The sequence below is a fragment of the Phaseolus vulgaris genome, chromosome 8 (genome assembly GCF_000499845.2).
Source record: "Phaseolus vulgaris cultivar G19833 chromosome 8, P. vulgaris v2.0, whole genome shotgun sequence".
Classification (NCBI taxonomy): Eukaryota; Viridiplantae; Streptophyta; class Magnoliopsida; order Fabales; family Fabaceae; genus Phaseolus; species Phaseolus vulgaris.
The window spans coordinates 57,213,858-57,235,823 of record NC_023752.2 but is presented as its reverse complement, the minus strand read 5'-3'; the positions used below and the strand labels follow the sequence as shown (position 1 = coordinate 57,235,823).

Below are 21,966 nucleotides of genomic sequence, written 5' to 3'. Positions count from 1 at the left end.
ACCTCGTGCTTGGTTTGGAAGGTTTACTCAAGCTATGGTATCTTTGGGGTACCGACAAAGCCAAGGTGACCATACTCTGTTTATAAAACATTCTCAGAATGGTAAACTCACTCTACTTTTGGTCTATGTAGATGATATGATTATTACAGGTGATGATGAGATTGAAAAACAAAATTTGAGGGAGAGACTAGCTGCTCAATTTGAAATGAAGGATCTTGGGAAGCTGAAGTACTTCCTTGGGATAGAGGTTGCTTACTCGAGACAGGGCATCTTTATTTCTCAAAGGAAATACATCCTTGATCTTCTCAAAGAGATTGGTAAGTTGGGTTGTAAGCCCACTAGAGTGCCAATAGAGCAAAATCATAGGATTGGGAATGATGAGGAAAACCCAAAAGTGGAGAAGACACAATATCAAAGACTTGTGGGAAAACTCATTTATCTTTCACACAATAGCCTATGCAGTTAGTGTGGTTAGTCAATTTATGCATGATCCAAGAGAAAGACACTTGCAGGCAGTAGATAAAATTATTCAGTACTTAAAAGCCTCTCTAGGAAAAGGATTGTTATTCAAAAAGGGGGAAATCTTATCCATGAAAGTATATACTGATGTTGACTATGCAGGATCGATTGTTGATAGGAGATCCACCACAGGCTACTGCATGTTCTTGGGTGGAAATCTGGTGACATGGAGGAGCAAGAAGCAAAATGTAGTTGCAAGATCAAGTGCAGAGGCAGAATTTAGAGCCATGGCTCAAGGGGTGTGTGAACTCTTATGGATGAAGATCATACTTGATGACCTAAAAATAAAATATGAAGCTCCTATGGGTTTGGCGTGTGATAATAAGTCCGCTATCAGTATTGCACACAATCCGGTTCAACATGATCGAACAAAGCACGTAGAGATAGACCGACACTTTATTAAAGAGAAGTTGGATTATGGTCTTATAGCCACTGAGTACATCCCTCAAGACTCCAATTGGCATATATGTTTACTAAGGGACTTCCCACAAAACAATTCGAAGATCTTACTTGCAAGTTGGGAATGATAGATATACATTCACCAACTTGAAGGGGAGTGTTGCATAATCAGGAGAATTATGTTATAATTAAGTGCATATTCCATTTTATATTTATTAGGACAAATTTGTTAGTAATTTGATTTGTACAGCTTTAAACACCCATTATTTCTTGCTTTCATTACCTATTATTTCTTTCCTTAATTAGGTTGTAAAACAGTCTATAAATAGAGACTGTAATCACATTTGTAAGATACCTCAGAAATATATTTCATCTATTTCTTTCCACTGTAACCAAACACTCCGGAACGTTCCCCTTAAAAACTGGTTGTTGAGGGGAAGAACAAAGCTAATTAAGTCCCACCAAACATCCCATATTATTTGATTTTGAAATTTATGAACTCCTTAATACCCAAGCCCCTAGCAAAATGTACAAAGGAATGTGTTTCAAAATATTTCTCTAATAAAAGTTCTTAAATAAAAATGTTAAATTCCACATAGTACAGAATACATTTTCTAATATGGATGAGCAATCAGTGTTCTCCTATCTTGACAATTTCTTTCTTTATTTAATTTTCTACAGAGATAGTTCCAACATGCATATGAAATGTCATATACTTAGATTTATTCCTTTTGTTCAAGTCAAATAAAATTAAACTGTTAATTATTCATCAAAAGATTTAAGAAACAATACATAGATCCAACAAGTAGAATAAAAGACTCATAAAAACATAACCAAACAGAACATGGATGCTAAAATAATCGATAGATATGAGCTTACCTATTATACCAAGAGGGATCACAGCAGAGTTGTGCAAAAGCAATCAAACTAGGATCAGATGAAAAAGTACCAACCAACTGATCAACTGTGATAGAATCAGATCCATTACGAATGTCCCTGATTGTATCAGATGCTTTCAAACTTGTCAGGCCAAACACCTAGATCAAGCAATAAAATAAAATGGGCAGATAACACTTGTATAAAGTATAAAAACATGTCTAGCAGTATCATACACTATGTAATTTAAACCTTGTGCATTGCACGTGATAGCAGTGACTGACATCCAATGGGATCATCAACATATGAACAAGCTCCAACCTTTCTTTTGATAAAAAGAATACCAGAATTAAATGGATTATTCTTGTCTCCAAAATTCCACCAAGGTTTATCTGTTATTCAATGCATGATTAGGGTTACTTGTTTAAATATATAATTCTAAAAACCTCAATCAGTAACAGATTATATAAACAGCATAATAGTTTATGTTTACCTTCAGGGGTAAAGTCTATTACTTGAGGCCAGTAGCGAGGGCCACACACACGTATTCTTTTCAACTGTAACCATCAATGGCAATAAAAATTAGTCATACAAGGCTACGAATGTTTTTATTTGCTTCAACACTAGGAAATATACAAGTCCAAAGCTATCAAATAAGGGTTAAATTGATCAGGAACATAAGAAATGTGAAACAAGAAAACAGATAAAGTGAACAGGACAAATCAAAGTACCCCACAAATTTCATTCATAAAGACCACCCAGACATTCAGACTTACAATTGATCGTTCTGGCAGAAGGCAAGGGGTGACCTCACAAAAGTTGGATTCTGCATAATGCTCAGTTTCTCTGACAGTGACCTCAAGAGGAGCATAAACTGGCAGACCCGTGTCAACATCAACTGTTTGAATCCATCGTGCCTCTGTTGCAAGTACATATAGATGGCGGAATGCCTTCCAAAAAACTCATTTCAGAAAATAATTTCCAATTGTAAACTAATGAACATATAAGCTTTTATTTCAAGGTAGAGTAGATCCATCCATCTAATATACCTGAAGGTGGCATCTGTTATCATTTGGACCAGTTGGCAAACGTGGATATAGAGTAATTAGCAAAGCAGCAATGGAATGGTTGGTTGTTGAAAATGTTCTCATTCCACCACCAAGAAACAAGAAACCAGTAGCTAAGCTTACCTAAAACAGCAGGTTTATAGAAAAATAATTCAGAAGGGAGACTCAGTAAAGCTAATTACCAAACTCGTGTGAAAAAGAAATAATTTAAGCATATATAGATCATGTAATGATGTAAAGAAATTTTTTTACCAAATGAAGCACGGGAATGTATGAATTCCAAAGAGATACTTTGATATTACTATCATAATAAAAGCTATCTGAATCTCCAAAAACCTTTTGTCTATTGATGTTTATAATAACGACAAGCAGAAGAAACTTAACATACATGATTACGTAAGCATAGACTTTTTGGTTCATCAGACACCAAATGATTGAAGAAAACTTTCCACTGATTTTTCTATCTAAAGCACAACTGCTATATGTGTAAAATGTAGAGAAACTTTATAAAATAGACACAAAACTTGTGGGCATGCAATAAAAGTACAATTTGAAGATCATTAGCTGTTTAGCACGATGATACCAAACCACCTCCAGCCACCTAAAGTAGAGCAGGTAAATAGCCAACCCTTTTAAAATTCAAGTTCCAAAGCCAGCTTCTCATCAGATTTTATTTCTTAAAGTAAAACTTACAAACACTAAGATAACTTGCAGAACTTACTGCCATCTGAATGCCATAACTTGACTGCCCATCTGCACAATTTCTGCTCCTTAGAAATCTCAACAACCGAAAGGTCTGTAAATGTCCAGACCCAGCCATCACCTGGTATACATAAGTTTAACCATAGAATTTTAGACATGATCTTAATAAATAATTAATTGACAGTGGACAGAAGGAGGAAGCAGGCACCACAGATAGAGAAAGAACAATAAGATGAAGGCATGTTTCCAATGTGCCCCGATCAATGTGGTGAGAGAGTCCCTTCGGGAAAACCTTTCCACTTGTAGGAGAGACAGGCTTGATCTGCAAGATAAAAAAATAAACCATTTAGAACCAATCGTTTAGCTTGCATTGGAGAGCTAGGCAGCATAAATCTGTACTGACCTCATTAAGAAAGTAAATAGCAAATTCATAAAGTAGTTCCTGTGCATTTTCATTTCTTGTGCCAGCAAACACCAGTCCTAACATGGTTAAGAATACACTTCAAGACAAAGACCAAACAGTACCACAACCACTGAGTGGTAAAAAAGATAGATGGAACTTTGGATGAGAAAATATCATAAAGGACAATCGAAGCAATGGAGATTTAAATAATTTCATTCATTAGCATGATTAATGTTTTCATGTAAAGAATTTGGACAATATCAATAACCAAGCACTCTCTTAAATTTATCATAAAATGAGTGCAAAGACTAAAGAACATTTTACCAAGTGATATACAAGCTCCAGCTATTATATTAACATAGGCTTGCGTAAAAGCCTCTGCATCCATATCGTCAATATCATTGTCATCACCTCCAATCCCTTCTATAGCACATCTGACAATCTCAGGAATTTGAGACCAAACCCAATCTTTTGAGGGATGAACCCTGAAAAAGAATATGCAGCAAACCTGGATCAAAAGGGTGCCAAACAGATCCAAGTACATTGTTGCAACAACCTAAAGAAACCAGTACAAACCTGCTCCACATTATTAAATTTCGAGCAATGACTCTGAGCATTATAAAGTCAGGTCTCACATACTGCAAATCAAAAAATGTATTGGGAATTGAGAGCCTAGACACAATAGCCTCGGATTCTGTCTGTCAAAAAGAATACAGAGCAAAGTCAGAAAAGTGAGAAAACAACTTAAATTGCAGCAGATAAAGACTTTGTTGCCATATCTATAACTTATTGTAAGCACCTTCATAAACATCAAAGCAATGGCAATGATGGCTCCAGGTGCAGTGACATCAATGTTGACTGTTGTCCCATCCATCATCTATATCAAATACAAATGTTTAAAATAATTATGCAAGAGTGTCCCAACAATAATATCTCATATAATTTTATTTCTTTTATTTCATTGTGGAAAAAAAATCACAAATTGAATTCTCTGAACCTGTGCAGAACCACGACATTCGTCCATTGAGACTGTTGAAAAATGAGGTCTCTCCTGTTGCAGAAGTACTTCATCATTATATAGAATTATACACATTATTAGTCCTAAAGCGCCAGAAGAAAGATCACAACCGCAGACATTCAAAACTAAAATTCATTAACTAGTATAGAAACAAAATGACTGAAGTAATGATAGGTAAATTTGAGAATTCCATTACATTGTGTACTTTGTCACCAATGTAGAGAAACAGACGATTCACAAATGTGTCAATGAAACCAAGTGCATCTTCTCCCCGTCCTTCAGGCAACATATTTTTGTTAGGCAAAGATCAGAAAACTGTAACCAAAATCCAAAACCTGCAACTTATTTAAGCTCTCATACCCAGTGCAACAAGACCCAGTGCAAATCCTGCAGAAACAGCATGGCCCTCTCGCTCTAGAACATTATCACCTCCACTTCGACGCCCAATTTCACCCTGAAAAATTACAAAACAGATGTAGGGGAAGACCAGTTGAAAGAAGAAAATAAATAGAAACATAGGTGACAAACAATTTAGTAGATAAGAAACCCTGCAAGCCTTAATCAACCAGAGAAGATCTAGGTATTATTATTTAGAATAAAAAGGCATTATGCAAAACAAAAGAATATTGAAAGAAACTTATGCACTGCTATTGAAAACTATGAATATGTACAGACCAGACAGATTACGCAAGCAAACAAATTAGGTAAACTAAGTCCTAAACACACAAGTGCACAAATAATAATGAATTACAAATATATCAAAACTCAAAGCTAATTGCATTAAATGGAAGGGGGGAAAGGCAACAATGGCATAAATCATACCCACTGGCTAAATGGTTCAAGAAAGCAATAGAATTCAGCAGAATAAATAGTAATAGTACAACAATAATCTACCTTCATGTTGACTTTATCTTGATGGCATGCAAGAATAGAATAATTCAGGCATAAGTTCAAGCATTGAATAAACAGATGAAGATGAGAAATATATTTACCAATAAAACATGCATTGTTTGTGGGTGAGCTGAGCCTTCATATAAAATCCCCAGAGACATTAATGCAGCTGACTGAAAAATAAAATAAACTTTCAACATGAAAAAAAATCACTGGGTGGTGATAAAAATATAGCATACAAAATTAATCTTATTAATAGAATAATGAATTTCTTCAGGAGATACAGTGAAGCAAGCAAGGGAAAGCCACAACTTTGGGCATTTACAATTCCTCTTCTGATGTTGGAAAGAACCAGCAAAAAGGGAAGGGGAAAGAAGCTAATCTAGAGTGAACAAAATAAAATAAAATAAATGATACCTGGAGCAAGGTTGGAACCTCTAACTCTGGATAGGAAGATGGATGTCGTACAGGAATGTGAAAATAAAGTGTCTGAGAGTGGATAATTTTATCAGTTCTCCAAACATAGTAGGGACAAAGGAGATGATAATATAATGCACTCATACAAGATGATAATCCAGTTATTCTAAAATTAACAGCATACAATATGTGCAAGATACATATTTAAAAATGTACAAAAACCCATAAAACATAATAAATATATAACTACAATTGTACAAATACAAATTAAAAATATATTTCTTAGACATTTCCAAAATAAATTATAACTCATTGTCATCATAAGTTACTTTATATTATTTATATATAGAAATAACACTATCAATCTCATTACTTTTTTCAACAATTCATAAAGAGAACAATTTTCCTCTTTGGTTTAACATGAGATAGATAAAGTAGACTACATTTGAGAGAGTTTAACCACACCTCTCTGATGTTCTCATGTTTATATTGATTGAATTCTGATACAATGAGTAGAGGGAAGAGCAAAGAACAAAAACCAGAACTAGAGTCCTAGGTACAGAGATAAGTACAGCTCATAGGTACAGCATATAGCAGTTTTCCAATACAACTACTTACTACCTATATTTAATGCTTATTCTAACAGTTTATGGTCATACAATGTTTCCATATTACTATATTGTCCATCCATACTTGTATGTTTCTTGTTTTATTGGATATAAATGTTTAAAAGTAGGGACACTTCACCTCACCAACATGTATCAGATATGTGAGACATAAAAGTATTGATACTTCATAAGTGTGGATGCTTTATTGATTCGTATCAGTGAAGTATCCTAGACAATGGCAGAGGCAAATTTTATGTAGAAGGGTGACCAATATAGAATATCTCAGGTTTTTATTTCAATGGGGGCCCAAAAAGTAATTTTATGTATAAAATTTAAAGAAAATTCAAAAAATTTGGGGTGGCCATGGAATCCTCAGGTCACCCCTTGTCACTGCCTGTAATCCTAGAGAATCAATATCGGATGCATGAAGCAAATAGAAGTATCAATGCTTCAGAAGATGAGGGATTAGTTAGTATACATGCTATCTAAAAAGTTTTGCAATATAAAGATATAGATTTCATGCATTAAAAGAGAACAAATAAAACACAATATTCTATATATTTATGGGTTAATGTTAATTCCTAAACAAAGGTAATCAAATAATGATTCAAATTGTGAATTGTAAATTGCATCAGTTGATATCTTAGATTGGCTAGAGATAGGCAACCTATTCCCTATAGGGCTTAAGGAAACATCACCTTACAAACTAGTCTTGTAGGATTAAACCAAGCCCTAACCCAATATTTTAAGATGACATCAACGTCTACACTAGTTCCGTTACTGGGTCGTCTATATTAGTCTATGTTTTAGATATCTATTCCTAAGCATAAGAGGGGTCACCGACATTTTTCACACTCCAAATATCTAGTCTTGGGTGTGAAGGAGTACAGTCTTGGGTGCGAAGGAGTAAGTTGAAATCTTACATCAACTATATATATTACAAATGTAATTCCTATAAAGCTTGGGCCCTAACTTTACAAGTTGGTTATTTTAAGTAAATTTGACAGTCACTTAGCAACTTAGTTCTAAGTAAAAATATAAATTAAGGAGGCTTATTATTTTATTTTACCACACTCAAATTAAAATATTACCATTTCCCATGCTCAGGGAAAAATATTTCACTAGGGATAACCAAGATTTAATTTTCATGGAAACCTTGACAACAACGAGCATTTAAGATGCCCATGCCTCTACATTAGTTCCAAGGTATCAAATTGTACTTTTGCATTAAAATGTTAAGTTCCTTCGTGATCAAGAAAAAACAATGAAATCCATAAGATAACTTGAAGAGCTTCAAAGCTACTAAAACTTGTTAGAGATCTCATATCGACTACAAATAAGGTCAAATTATAATATAGTGGGGTGCAATCCTCATCTTATAACCTGGTTTTATAAGGTTGACTAAGGCATACATTCACTAAGATAAGATTGTATCAGAACCTATCCACTGTTATCGGGCTCTTGTTAGACTACTAATAATATTCAATTCTACGCTTTAGATGTTCATTCCTCGACAAGAGAGTGTGTTGGAGATCTCATATTGACTAGGAATAATCCTCACTTTACAAACCGATTTTATAAGGTTGAGTTAGGCATAAACTCACTTACTAAGAAAACTGATTTTCTAGTGCAATGAAACTATGATCTAGCATCTGAGAGCAAAGATCTGCATCAATTTCATCAGAAAAATTGTGCTTCATAATACCTTTGATATAGCTGGATGCATTGTGCCTCCATAAGAAGCTGCAAGACCAAGCATCAATCCCACAGTGGTACTTTCATGCTCCTGGACATACGTTGGAAAAATCACTTTGTCATACAAAATGGAAAAGCTGAAAGATGACAATATAACATAAAAAGGACGGTTGGACAAATTGTCCTCAAGTTAATTGAAATTAAAAGAATTATATGGCATCAACCATTTTGTAGTGACAATAAGGCCCTAAATCAAACATTTTACTGACTCCACCATTAGAAAATTCAAGTTGCAGCTTATGTTTTAGTTCATTGAATTTAATTCTGACTCCAATACTCTCATAAGAATATTTCAGTTTAAAAAGAACTCTAAAATAACAGTCTATTTTCCATCAGCGACCTCAATTACCTACTAGCACCTTTATCAACTAAATAGCCAACCCCCCACCAAAAGAAACTTGAAGCTAAATTGCATTGCAGGCACAACAGACACAAACACACTGCAATGCAGTTCCTGTAGCTAGGGGCAGCAGCGATGCAAGATTACATGACTATAGTGCTTGGCAACTAGCAACAACTACCCTAAATTTAGCAGCTTTCAATCAATAATGAGACGCAATCTGACTCGAAAGGTAACTATAAAAAATGGGCCAAAAAAGTAAAGATTGAGCTCATAGCAGCTGCAACATATAATCCATGCTATTGTAACATTATTTTCAATAGAAATTTAAGAATAAGTATTTTTATTTTGTAACAATAAATCATCACTATTAGAATAAAATGAAATGCTAGTGAAGCATTAGAGAATTAAACCTGAGAAAAATACTGGTAGATATCAGTAACAGCTAATACACGCAGAAATCCATGCAATCCTAGTGCAAGTAGAAGTCCAGCGTGAACAGAATTTGGCTCCTCAGGTCTGTTATACAAAATCCATGTTCTTGACATTCTTCCCTGTAAAAGGGATTTATATGCATTTATAAGAAATATGCAAACTCAAACCAAATGCTTTGATAAGTAAAAACATTGATTAGACTAAATTATTGCTTTAAAACACTAAGACGCCTCTTAAGTTTTTGGTATACGTCTCTAATATCTGACAGATTCCATTAACAGTCACGTTTGTTTTGCAAAAAAAGAAAGGGACAGAAAAAGCACCAAAAAATAAATAATTTCTTTAATAATTTAAATAATCCAAGTTCTAAACAGAAAGAAGCCCAAGGATCAACACAAAACGGAATTTGTTACCCACTAAACCAGGAGACAAATTTAATCCACAATTTACCATGCAAAGAAAAGGACCAATTACCCCTTCCCTTTGGTTCTGGGAGTTGGGTTTTGGAGGGAAAGGAAAGGGTAGGAAGAGCAGATTTTTCATTTCAAAATTCTAATACATATTTTCTAGGTTAAATTACTAACTAGGTCCCTGGAACTATTGGCCAATTTTCAAATAGGTCCCAATACTATTCTACTCAAGTACTCAGCAAGGAACCATCAAGGTGGGGAAGAGTGCAATTATACTCATGAGGGGTTGCTAAAGTCCTTGATGGTGCTAAGAATCCCTGACAAAAAGAACCTGTGCATGTTCCCAAACTTCAAGTCTCGTGAAACACAAAATGGGGTAGAGCACAGTGAAGGCAGGCACAATAAAATTGATGATAGCAGACAGCAGCAGGGCAGCAACAACAGTGACAAAACAGAAGAAAAAACGTGTCAGAAAAATAGCAGGACAGTGACACTACACGAAAAATGGAGATACAGTTTTCGGAGAAAAAAACGTCTCCGCATGGACGCCCATGATAAATTCATATTTATAGAATTTATATGCTTAACTTAAATAAGAAAATAAAAAGAGAAAAGGCCAATTGATCATTGAAACCTTGAAGAAAAATATGTAAATTTAGTAAACAAATAGGTTTGACACCTAAAAAGTGGTAAATATTTAATTTTGTTGATCTTTGCAGAGAAAAAAAAAAGGTTTGACACCCTAAAAGTGGTAAATATTGACACCTAAAAACTTGATCGTGCCGTCAGCATCTTTAATGTTGTGTGCAACACGATAGTTTAACAATGAATCATGTTTTCAGGAGTCATAGCACCAACGCTGAATTATGAAGAAATGCTGAGACTCGTTGTTTTTTTTATCCAATGAAAAGGAGAAGAGATGGAGGAAAAGAACTTAGACAAAGTCCGTCAAGGGAGATCTCATGGTAAATAATATTCTTGAAGCTTTTGTTTTTAACTGTATTGAAAGACATCATGTAATCCTTATAGTTGACCTCACATCCATCTTTTAATTAAAACCAAAATTCTTATCCAATTCACTGACTATTGAAACCTTGGGAGAGCATCCTTTAAAATTCAATACAATCATCATCATTCATCTGCATGACATTTTCTGTTGATCAATTTTTTATCACGTTTTGCTAAATTTACTTAGGTTAGAGATAGATGAACTTTATGAGAACCCTCTATAATAGAATCGTCTTTTAAATCAATATAAGTTGTATTCATGAGATTGAGTGGTCTTCTAGTCCCTTAATTTTTTTTATTAACTAATAACCATTGATGAAATGATTAAAAGCTGTGTTCAAAATAAGGAATCATGCAAATGTAGGCAAAACTGAGATTTATTGAATTGTACTCAAATGAGCCCAGGAATACTGGAATAAAACTTCCTGTTCTTGATGCATGCATTCTTCTATATTCTTTGAACTTAATGCTTCAATTACTCTTAGTAGATCGAGGAATTATATCACTACAATTAGTTTAAAAGTGTTACATGCAAATGAAGTTGACTTAACCTATTTTAGTTAATATGAATTTCAATGTTTGTGGATGAACTTACAATGGACTGAATGAGAGGGAGGGATTTGAGACAAAATTGATTCCATAATCTATTATCTCAAATTAAAAACAAAAAATCATAAACTATATGTTTTAGTTTTTTATTGTTTTGTTGTGTTTGATTTAATGTGATCATTTTACTTATTAGTTCAAACAGTAACGGTAAAACTATAGGAAAAACAGACTTCAAAGTGAAACCATGTTTTTCTGAGACAACCTGGATGCTTTATTTATGTTGAGAAAACGGAATCAACACAATAAATAGAAGAGATTTGATATCCTTTAATAATAAAGATATGACAAATGTTTATAATAATGCATATATAATATAGATATTTTTTAATTATATAGGATTATTTCTATAATTATAACAACGATGAACTGTGAGCACCAACAATTACATCAATTTATATGGGAAAGATGTCCATACTTGTGTCATTGGTACACTTGCCAGTCGAAGCTAACAAGCAGTCCACCCAAAAGACCAAAATAGGATTACCTTTTGTTAGGCTCTAGATACCACTATGAGAAGAGAAAGCAGAGTGTACTATTCTATATAGTGGATAATAACTACAGAAAAAATAATTTCCCAATTGCCATAATTATGCAATCATATAATTGCCTAAGTACAATGATTAATGATATCTAACAATATCAACAATTGCCAAATTACCATAATCAAAATATATCAACAATAACTAAGTCTTTTTAAGGGAGTTAAGCGTGTCCTTGTTAGATCTCAAGAGATTGGCAAGTTGTGTTGTACATTTCTTAGCATTTTTATATTCTTATTTTAGAGGTTGTATAATTTTAAACCTTGAAGTTGTATCCTCTTTTTGTATCTACCTTTCCTTTCATAATACATTTCTTTCTTATAAAAAAATAGTAATTTCCTGGCAGAAACAAGGTTAAACTATTCAAAACTATGTAACTTGAGGAACAATGTTAAACCTGGAGAGGGGCTAGTCTAAGTCCAGCAGCAACAGCATTATGAAATTCAGGCCACGACCTGAGTTCTTGTATGTTCCTGATGTTTGGATCGAGATTAACCTGTGAACAGACAAACATGACTCATGTCAACAAATAAAAAAAAAACTAATAAGTTCAAGTCAAAACAAATATTACAGAGCACAGATACTGTCAAGCATATGATATCTACTTACAGTAGCATTCTGTTGGGCTGGCAACCGACCAGCTAATACAAGCTTCGGAACAGTAAAAGCCTAATTCAAGACATAATTGATCATAAAGAGTATATTTCCAGGAGTAATTTCAAATTTCTCGGTGAAGGCAAATAGGAAAGAAAAAAACAAGTTAAATGTAAAGAGAACCTCAGTTAAGAGTGTGTATATGGTTGCAAGAGTAAATGCCCCACGTCCAAGAGGAAGTGAAGTGGTCCTTTGTGCAAGGTGCCACAACTGAGCCTTTATAAAAGTAAAAGAAATGAATCAAAAGTAGATTTTGAAAAGAAAAATAAAAATGCACCCATTCAACTAGAGAAATAAATTACAAACAGGAAGCAACGTACAGCAGATAATTTTAATCAAACTTTATTTTTTTTCTCAAGAATAAAATTTGCTTGAAGATAAAAGAAATTACTAACTGAAAAACAAATACAAACATTGAAGAATTATAGTTTAGCCCACAATTGGGATAACTACCAGCTCAACCAAGCCGTTTTCCTGTATGGATTTGATTTAGTTGCTGTAACAATTATAAATGAGAGTACATTAATTATTTTTATCTTACCTAAATAATTAGGTCAAATAGTGTAACGAAATTAATATATAAATCATAACTTCAATATGATGATAATAACAAAATCAACTGAACATGAAAACTCCGAAGAAATACAAAATTTATAACAAAAATAAAAAAAAGGGAACAAACAACCAGGCAATGTGACCAAAGACATGTATGAAAAGCCCAAATCTATGTAGGATATCTAAAATATCAATGCCGCCCAGAAAAAAAAAGTTCTTCAGCATAAAAGTGGGTTGTGAACATCTTATAATGGGGAGATATTTTTTACATAAACCAGGCATGTTGCACTGCACCAAATGGCCAAGAGTTCCCCTTAAAGTTAATATGACAGTACAGAACAGCAAATTTGATTTCTGAGATACATGCATGTCACAGTCACCAAGATCAGGATTACACTGGGCGTATATTAGAAATTTAACCAAAGAAGAAAGGTTGCAGGACGAGACTTGATATCATATCAGGTGATTGAATAATCATATTATAAACAAAACTGTTGACACAAATAAATCAAACATCACAGGAACACATACCTGTTGGAGGTCCTGATCAGAAACACTATGGTTAATAGATGTTTGAATTGCGGCAGGTCTTGAAGAGCACAAAAGGCGTCTAACCTAGTAAAAGTAGCCATAGCCATGATTCAGAAAATAAAGAAATAAGTTTGTAAGTAACTTAGAACAATATACATCAATTACCTTACAAGCGGACTAGTAAAATGTTAGTTTAAGATATCAGTAACTATAAAATACATGTATTAATAGTGTTGAACATCCCACATTGACTAAAAATATGGTATAATATATAAGTTTGGCACAAACCTTATCTTAAAAATCAATTTTGTGAGGTTATGTTCTTCAAGTTTACTTTCTAAGATAGAATCAAAGCTTATCTAAGCGAGATTTGTTCTATCGTGTTACCCGCTATCAGATCACCAATAAATACTTATTTTCATGTCCGAGATGGTCAGTGAGTGTATTGGTAGTCCTCCATTGGACAAGATATATGATCAAACTAATATGAATGGAAACTGTACCTTCCAAACTAGTTTTATAAGGTACATATAAGCTTAAAGTTCATTTTCTTAGATTCTATATTCACTAGAGATAGGATCAAACTAGAATATATAAGTGGGTACAAACCTCAACTTATAAGCCAATTTAGTGAGGTTAAATTAGATTAAAAGTTCACTTTCTAAGATGGTATCAGGGTCTATCTTAGCAAGATTTGTTGAATCTATCATGTCACCTGCTATTGGACCACCTACAAATATATAGTCTCAAACTAGAGATATTAGTCCTTGGTGTGAATAAGGGTGTTAAAATTATAGTACATAAGTGAGTTTAAATCTCACGTTACAAATATGGGATCTCCAACAAATAAATTGTAAGATTCATCAATTGAGGCATGCATTGAAAGATCAGAAATGTCCACGCAAGAAGAAAAATCAGCATAAAAATTTCTCATTTGCAAGACTACAAGCAATCTGATGTCATGCATATACAAGAAGGCTTAACATTAAAAAATTTCCATGCAGCACCAGTGGTGTGCAAAAAATCTAAATATTAAAATCCAATCCATAATATTCAAATCACTTTAAATTCATTTTAATCGATTCGTTTCAAATCCAAATCCATAATTGAAAGGTGAAAAAAAATGAAAAAAAAATCCTCTGGACTCGCTAGTAGCAATGACAATAAAGAGCAACAGCACTTTGCCAAAGTGATTGATAATCAATAAATGAGCAAAAGCCATAACCTTTTATATAATCTTACATGATACAAGCCACAACATGGATTGAAAATATGTATCAAGGAAAAATAATCAAATCAGTCTTGTTCCAAAATCCTATGTGAAGTGCCATAACTAACCTCATTCAATCTAAGATCACGACCATAACGCAACTGTGTGCTAGAGTTGAATATATGCTCCATACCATCAGTCATAGACCCATCAACTGAATCTGTATCCTCAAACTTTGCTCCTTCCAATCCAATTGCATCAGAAATAGTAGAAGATATTGTCACTGGATGCAGATTTAGCACATAAGGTGTGGACATAGAGATTACATTCACATTAGTTGGTGTTTCAATGCCCCTATATTTGCATTCCCGTGCCAAAGTTGACATCGCTAAATCTTGTCGACCAAGAAGTACATAAGCAGCAGCTGGCCAGTCATTGGGAGGTGAATCACGACACCTATCTAATGCCTACAAGGCATAACAGCAATTAGACATAAAAATTCTCTGGAAATATGTTAAAACTCGAAACTCTGACAGACTGACACCAACAGAGTCAAACTTACATGACGAAGTGGAAGAGATACGCCAGAAGGTAGTGAGTCCAGCTGTTGAAGTCCAAATCTTTCACCAACCATTGCTAAAACAGTAAGTTCCTCCTTTGAAGAATGTGATCCCATAGTAATGTTACAGTAAACACCAGTAGACAGCTTATTCCCCAGCAATTTAGCACCAGATAATATGCTATAAAAGCAAACTACTTTACGGGCTATGCTAACCACAGAACTACCTTCTTTACACACTAAAGCTGGAATATCATTCATATTAGCATAATGACACCCATATTGCAAGCAATTTTCAAACCATCTGAATAAACTTGGACAAATTTTAGCTGAAATGGACATTCCAGACTTCAAAAACTTTTTACTGAGGCCAGGGAAATCACGAATATAATGATCCAAGTAGTTTTCCTCAACCAGAAATTCAGCAATGTTGCATAAGAGAACTGCAAGAAGCTCCAAATCCCTGTAGATGATAGGCAGCAGTTATCAAATAGAATCATATATTTTAAGATAAAACTAAAAGTGGTAATTACAAGGAAAAATACAGCCTAAAGAACAAACACTGAATTCACAGCCTAAGGTAATATCAATTATTGGCTACGTTCACTAAAGTCAACCAGCCAACTAGCTGCATCCCAAACAAACAGGGCAGTATGACCAGACAAAACACCTAATAGGTTAGAAGTAAGAGATAATCAGAAAATGCATTAGCTAGGATACTAGAGACTAAAATGAAAAGGCAACCTAAATATATAATTCACAATATCAGAGATATACCTTTTGCGAAGATTATCAAGTTTCAGGCTTTCATAGAGTCCATGAAGAGACTCCATACTTTCCCTTAACAGATCAGTATAAAATGGCTTTTCAGAACTTTGTGGGTCATCTACAAATGACCTGTCGGAATTTGCTTCCTGCTGATCAAGTGACACTGCACAAGGTATTCCAAGTATGGAGTTTACTTTGCAAAAATTATAATGAAATTGGCTACTAATAAGGAAGTCCCATGCAGAATGTGGGACTGAGTCAGAGCCCTTTTGACATATAGTTTTACTTTTTCTGCAAATTTGCATAATTACATGACAAAAAGAGTTCCATTCTGAATCAACAATGGGTTCAGCTTCTGACGAATGAGCTGGATCATCATCTTTCCAGAAAAGACCAAGAAGATGTCTGTAAAAGCTAGAATAAAGACCCTCAGCAAGTGCTGTGATGCAATCATTAGCTAATGCTGATGAAGGACTCTCACGTAATGCACATCTAAAGATCTGCATATGCAAAGCAGATGTCAAAAGATGTAAACAGGTTATGCCAACTTCAAGATAAAAAAATGAAAAGAGATCATCCCTGAATACAAGTCATTATTATACCTGCCTATTGTTTACTATCACATTGACTCGGCCCTCAACAGCATCAGCAAGGCCAGTGATCTTTAAGTCATTGGGAAGAAGAGATTCTTCTGAAAACTCCAGATTATGCAGAATCTTATCTTTATTTAAGCAAGGTAACACATATTTGCATAGGCATTGCTTCCCAGACTACAATATAAACACAACATATTATTAAACAAGTTTTATGCTTCAGCAATCTTGATGGAGTCATAAAATAAATTATCAGAGGGGAAGGGTGAGAATCTGAGAAAGGCTGATGATAGCTGTAAAAAGTATAAAAAATCAATACAAAAAAGAACTTATGGGATTTTTTTAGAAAAGTTTCTCCAAAAGAACTTCTAAGAGAGAGAAATGAAATTGACATCTCCATAGGTTAAAATTAGCATATACACAAGTTAAAAATAAAATTATGGGGAAGTTGAGAAAGCTTCTACAAATTAGCTTATGCACAAGCTAAATTTAATTTTCGGAGAAGTCAATTTCATTTTTTTCTTTTTTTTTTCTTTTCTACAAGTCTTTTTTGAGAAGCTCATCCAAACAAACTAAAATTAAAGTTACCATCCCTATAGCTATATTTATGAGAAACCATATCCAATACTTATCAAGGAACAAAAGCATATGTCGATAAAAGTGAATACATATCTACAACATCAGTTATATAGCAATCAATAAAACTATAAGCACAACAATACTAAGAGGGAATACCCGTTTAGCATTAAACATAAAATAAATTTCACTTTTATTGGAGATCCCACATCGACTAGACATAAAAATCTTTCATAGTATATAAATGGGTACAAACCTCACCTAATAGGCTGGTTTTATAAAATTGAGTTAGACTTAAAGTTCACTTCTTAATATGGTATTAACTGTCATCAACACATCCAATAAAGCAGGTGTTGTAGTAGTAGTCAAGGTGTTACTGCACATAAAATTCAGCAGCTATGGAGTTTCTTCATAGGCATTAATTGTGAGGGTACATGTCTTTGCCCAGATTCCCTCATCCCATTTTGAGACAAGCTTATGGAAGAAAAGACTTTTTGCAGCCAAGATAGGAAAACTTATACTGCTTTTTTTTGTCACAGACTCGCTCTCTCACCCCTTTACTTTTTTCCTAATAAACCCTTCAAAAGGAAAACCGTTTTCTCCTTTTCTCTTCTTTCAACCTTATCTTAGGTTAATTTATGCGTTAGACGCATGAAGGATTCAAATTTGGATTTGTTTGACCCGGTTGTGGCCATGGAGTCCGAATGGTCCGGCGACGGTTCCACTTCTGACGCCGATTTCGACTTCGCTTTCAACGATAATAACTTCTTCGACAGGGTTCTCCGAATCAAGATCATGCTTGACCCAATTGACTTCTGACCCAATCTTGTTGACTGCACCACCATTGTCAATAGGGCGCGCCACCACGAGGATGTAAAAAAGGAGAACAGTGTGGATATTGCTTTGATGCCAGACAAGAAAATATTGAACGGAAATCAACCTGATTTGGATGAGTGTGAATACCAAGATGAGGATGTTGTTGCAATGGTTGAAGAACCTAATTCTAGTGATGAAGCTACTAACAGTGTTGATTCAGACTGGAGCAAGGACTACCCTGTAGGTGCAGTTGTAAGAGTTAAAACGCTGCATATAAGTTCTCCTATCCTGGCTGCAAAAAAGTCCTTTCTTCTATAAGGTTTTCTTAGATGGGATGAGGGAATTTGAGCAGAGACATGTCACCCTCAAAATTAATGCCTCTGAAGAAGCTCCATAGCTGCTGAATTTTATTTTCAGTAACACCATGACTAATACTACAGCACTTACTTTACTGGATGTGTTATGCATTGCTTTATTTGGAGCTTCCTTCTAGTGTCTTAATGGCTGATGCAGTCCAATCATTGACTGATGCTGCAAAGCAGTATCTGGCTGGTCGGTACAAGGATATAACCAAGTTCTAGGAAGAGGTTTTGGCCTTGCCCCTAGCTTGAGTAGAGGCAATACTATGAAAGTGATGATCTTTAGGTTTCCTTAGAGGATGTTGTACATGATTTTGTGATGAAGTGGTCTTAATAGCAGTACCCTAAACTGGAAGAAAGGCGAGAAGTCTTGGATTGCTTTCTAGCCCGTTTAATTCGCTTCCTTTATATGACTTGTCTAAAGCTTAAGAAGGTCTTGACATGTACTTACTTCGACCATGACGTTGCTTCTAAGCTTGTACCTAGAGGGCCTATTTTTCAAGGTTGAGGCTCCACCCCGCTAGCAAGCACTGGCTGCGAAAGACTCCGCATCTTCAAATCATCATTTTGTGGAGAGGGCATACAATGATACAAATATCGCCCAGTGAAGGTGGTGGAATTTGAACTTCCCTGGCAACAATGTGGTGTACTACTTGGATCTAAAGTGGACGGAGTGCACCAATCTATTCCCATCGGGCCGATTTTATTCTCATAAATTCCATTTGGGTGGTCAAGGTTTTTTCTTATCAGAACACTGCAACATGGATCAACAAAGCTTTTTCCATTGCCTTGGGCTGTTTTTGAGAATGCAAGAGAAGGGCTTAGTGAACTTTGGTGTTGACTATGAGTTTGCTATTGGACCATCCATAAATATATAGTTTCACACACGAGTTGGTTGGTCTCAGCATGAGGGAGTGTTGAAGATCTCACATCGACTGGACATAAAGATATATCATAGTATATAAGTGGGTGCAAACCTCACCTTATAAATTGATTTTATAAAGTTGAGTTAGGCTTAAAGTCCACTTCTTAATAACTTCAAACATTCAACGATAAAAGAAAATGATAAAAAGAGAGAAATTTTTATATGTACATATTAATTGGAAGTTGAAACAAAGATAAAAACAAAGCAAGGGAATCATGAACCCTACTAAGCCCTAACAGCAAGCAAAAAAATGATACAAGCATCACTCGGAAGAGGTATCAAATCCACTCTATGCGAAGAATAATAACCAGAACACAATTTAATGGAAAACACTTGCACAAAAATGATAGTATATAGACTGAGAGAAATACCAGGAGTCAGGAAAGACATTAAAAAGATATGAAGAATGACTCAATCAATATGTGTCTATTTAAGTGTAGGCTTACATAGAGAAGCAAAACATTTTCAGGAGCCAAAACCATTATGTCTGAATATGGAAGGAGTCCTACTTTGACCCTGAAAAACCCAGATTTGAAGAAACTTAGAATTTATGCCCATTACTGTAAAATCAATGCAGAAATAGATGAGATATGTACCTTGGGCGGGTTACTGTCACGGGTGAAGCTGCAATGGCATATATGTTCCATCCCATATCAGGTTTAACATCAAACACAACCTCATTATTTATTTCAACAATCTGAAGACTAAGAATTAACAACTTTCTTTGTTCTTGATGAAAAAAGCAGACAACAGGAGTTGCATCATCATCAGTAGCCATGAAGACCTAGTAGTCATTTGAAGAAAGAGTCAAAAGAAAAAAATAAAACTAAAAAATAAGATAAATTATCCAAAGAGGAAAGGAGAATCCAATCCATCTATCCAGCTATCTAATTGACTTTTAATTTCAATGTTCTATGCAAAATCTAAAAGAACCTAGAGAGATTTAGATTGTGAGTGTATTTCATTTCATCAAAAGGTCTTTGATTACAAGATGTGTCATTGCAGTGTTCAAAGACAAAACAACAGTACTAACTGACAGCTGTTGTAAGTAAACCAACTGTTGTGATAGCTAACTGGAAGCATGTATATACTACATACACTATTACCTATACTGAATATACACCGTCATTCTAAACAAGTTAGAAACTAAAATGAATAAAATAATTCTTCAAATAATAAAACAATGACATATTTTGGACAACATAGTTAAACAAAACATCATTAATGGATTGGCAAGTTAGCTTTTTTTATGTTCAAAATATCTTTCGATAAAAATCTTACCAATGTTGTTAAAACATTAAATAATGGTGATTACTGGACAAAGGAGAATTGGATTCCAACAAAATACCTTACCATCTTTGGTAGAGGAGGTCACTTCCAACAAAGTCAAACAACCCGTCCCCACGTCAAACAAACACCCCATCTATGGCAACTAACTAATTTGTTCACTCAAGTTACCTCTTTGTTCATGAGTCTGTTTCTTTGATCCTTTCATGATTCTTTGCGTCTCTATTATTTTCACCTCCATTTACTTTTCTATTCTCTGTAAGTATTCTTTCTTTGTCTAAAATTTTCTTTCAATTCCTCTGTTTTGAGTCTCTCTACACACCTTTAGTGAGTTTTGTTTTCTCTGAACTTTGCTATGAGGCTTATGATGTTAACTCTTAAGTTTGTGAAATGCATAATTTGTACTTCTACAAATTGTATTTTTCAAAATGTTTCTAGTTTGTTCTTGATATATTTCATTGTTTTATTTTATTTATTATATTCTGAAGTTTTCAAGAATGCTTTTTAGGCATATGATATTTTATTTTGGCTACCTTACTTACACCATAGGCTGCAGTACCATCTGCCAAATTTTTATGGCAGATTTCTGTCTTGGTAATAACATTAAATCTGATGATGAAAGCTTTTCTGAGGGGTGGAGAAGTAACTTTTCCAGAAAAAGTGAGCAATCCAACATTCCCTAAAAGGAACTAAGTAAAATTCATAGAAGTAGGATCTTACTAAAAATTGGAAATTGTTAAGAATATGCAAGGCAAGATGGAATTAAAGAAACAAAAGTCAGATGGCTGGCCAAGTGAGAAAGAATAAAAAGTGGAAGGCAAACAGTACCACAATATTGTATATATAGAATAAAGGCCACAGAACAGCACCACAACAAGGTGGTCTGCTTCTATAAGCAGATTAAAAATCAAAATAGAATATTAAAAAACATTTGAATAATGATTTTTAATGTACTAAATATGTTCAACTGATAAGAAATTTAATTAACAAACTTTAAATTATTAATTAATCATCTGCTATGCTAGAAAAACATATAAACAGCTTTGAGGTCATATAAAGCATCTACATTATTTTCACATTAATATTTGAAAAACACAGGAAACAACCATGCCATTAACTGATTAATTGCATTTCCCA

The 21,966-nt window shown here is 34.2% G+C and overlaps 1 protein-coding gene and 1 pseudogene across 1 annotated transcript in view; one reads left to right on the top strand and one right to left on the bottom strand.

Moving 5' to 3' along the window:
* Window positions 1-21,966, bottom strand: part of LOC137824179 (anaphase-promoting complex subunit 1) — a 33,984-nt gene that overhangs the window by 6,833 nt on the left and 5,185 nt on the right. The window contains exons 7-34 of the mRNA XM_068629662.1: window positions 20,139-20,326; window positions 19,989-20,058; window positions 16,876-17,043; window positions 16,283-16,773; window positions 15,509-15,968; window positions 15,075-15,413; window positions 13,737-13,820; window positions 12,774-12,866; window positions 12,606-12,665; window positions 12,394-12,492; window positions 9,409-9,549; window positions 8,606-8,686; window positions 6,293-6,364; window positions 5,977-6,048; window positions 5,345-5,438; window positions 5,181-5,260; window positions 4,964-5,017; window positions 4,766-4,843; window positions 4,543-4,664; window positions 4,291-4,451; window positions 3,967-4,043; window positions 3,772-3,885; window positions 3,583-3,684; window positions 2,844-2,984; window positions 2,571-2,744; window positions 2,288-2,351; window positions 2,047-2,186; window positions 1,798-1,955 (exon numbers count right to left, since the gene is read on the bottom strand). Of these exons, the coding sequence (XP_068485763.1) occupies window positions 1,798-1,955; window positions 2,047-2,186; window positions 2,288-2,351; window positions 2,571-2,744; window positions 2,844-2,984; window positions 3,583-3,684; window positions 3,772-3,885; window positions 3,967-4,043; window positions 4,291-4,451; window positions 4,543-4,664; window positions 4,766-4,843; window positions 4,964-5,017; window positions 5,181-5,260; window positions 5,345-5,438; window positions 5,977-6,048; window positions 6,293-6,364; window positions 8,606-8,686; window positions 9,409-9,549; window positions 12,394-12,492; window positions 12,606-12,665; window positions 12,774-12,866; window positions 13,737-13,820; window positions 15,075-15,413; window positions 15,509-15,968; window positions 16,283-16,773; window positions 16,876-17,043; window positions 19,989-20,058; window positions 20,139-20,326 (3,977 nt within the window). The remainder of the gene's footprint in view (window positions 1-1,797; window positions 1,956-2,046; window positions 2,187-2,287; window positions 2,352-2,570; window positions 2,745-2,843; window positions 2,985-3,582; window positions 3,685-3,771; window positions 3,886-3,966; window positions 4,044-4,290; window positions 4,452-4,542; window positions 4,665-4,765; window positions 4,844-4,963; window positions 5,018-5,180; window positions 5,261-5,344; window positions 5,439-5,976; window positions 6,049-6,292; window positions 6,365-8,605; window positions 8,687-9,408; window positions 9,550-12,393; window positions 12,493-12,605; window positions 12,666-12,773; window positions 12,867-13,736; window positions 13,821-15,074; window positions 15,414-15,508; window positions 15,969-16,282; window positions 16,774-16,875; window positions 17,044-19,988; window positions 20,059-20,138; window positions 20,327-21,966) is intronic.
* Window positions 17,639-19,647, top strand: LOC137825595 (BTB/POZ domain-containing protein POB1-like; annotated as a pseudogene).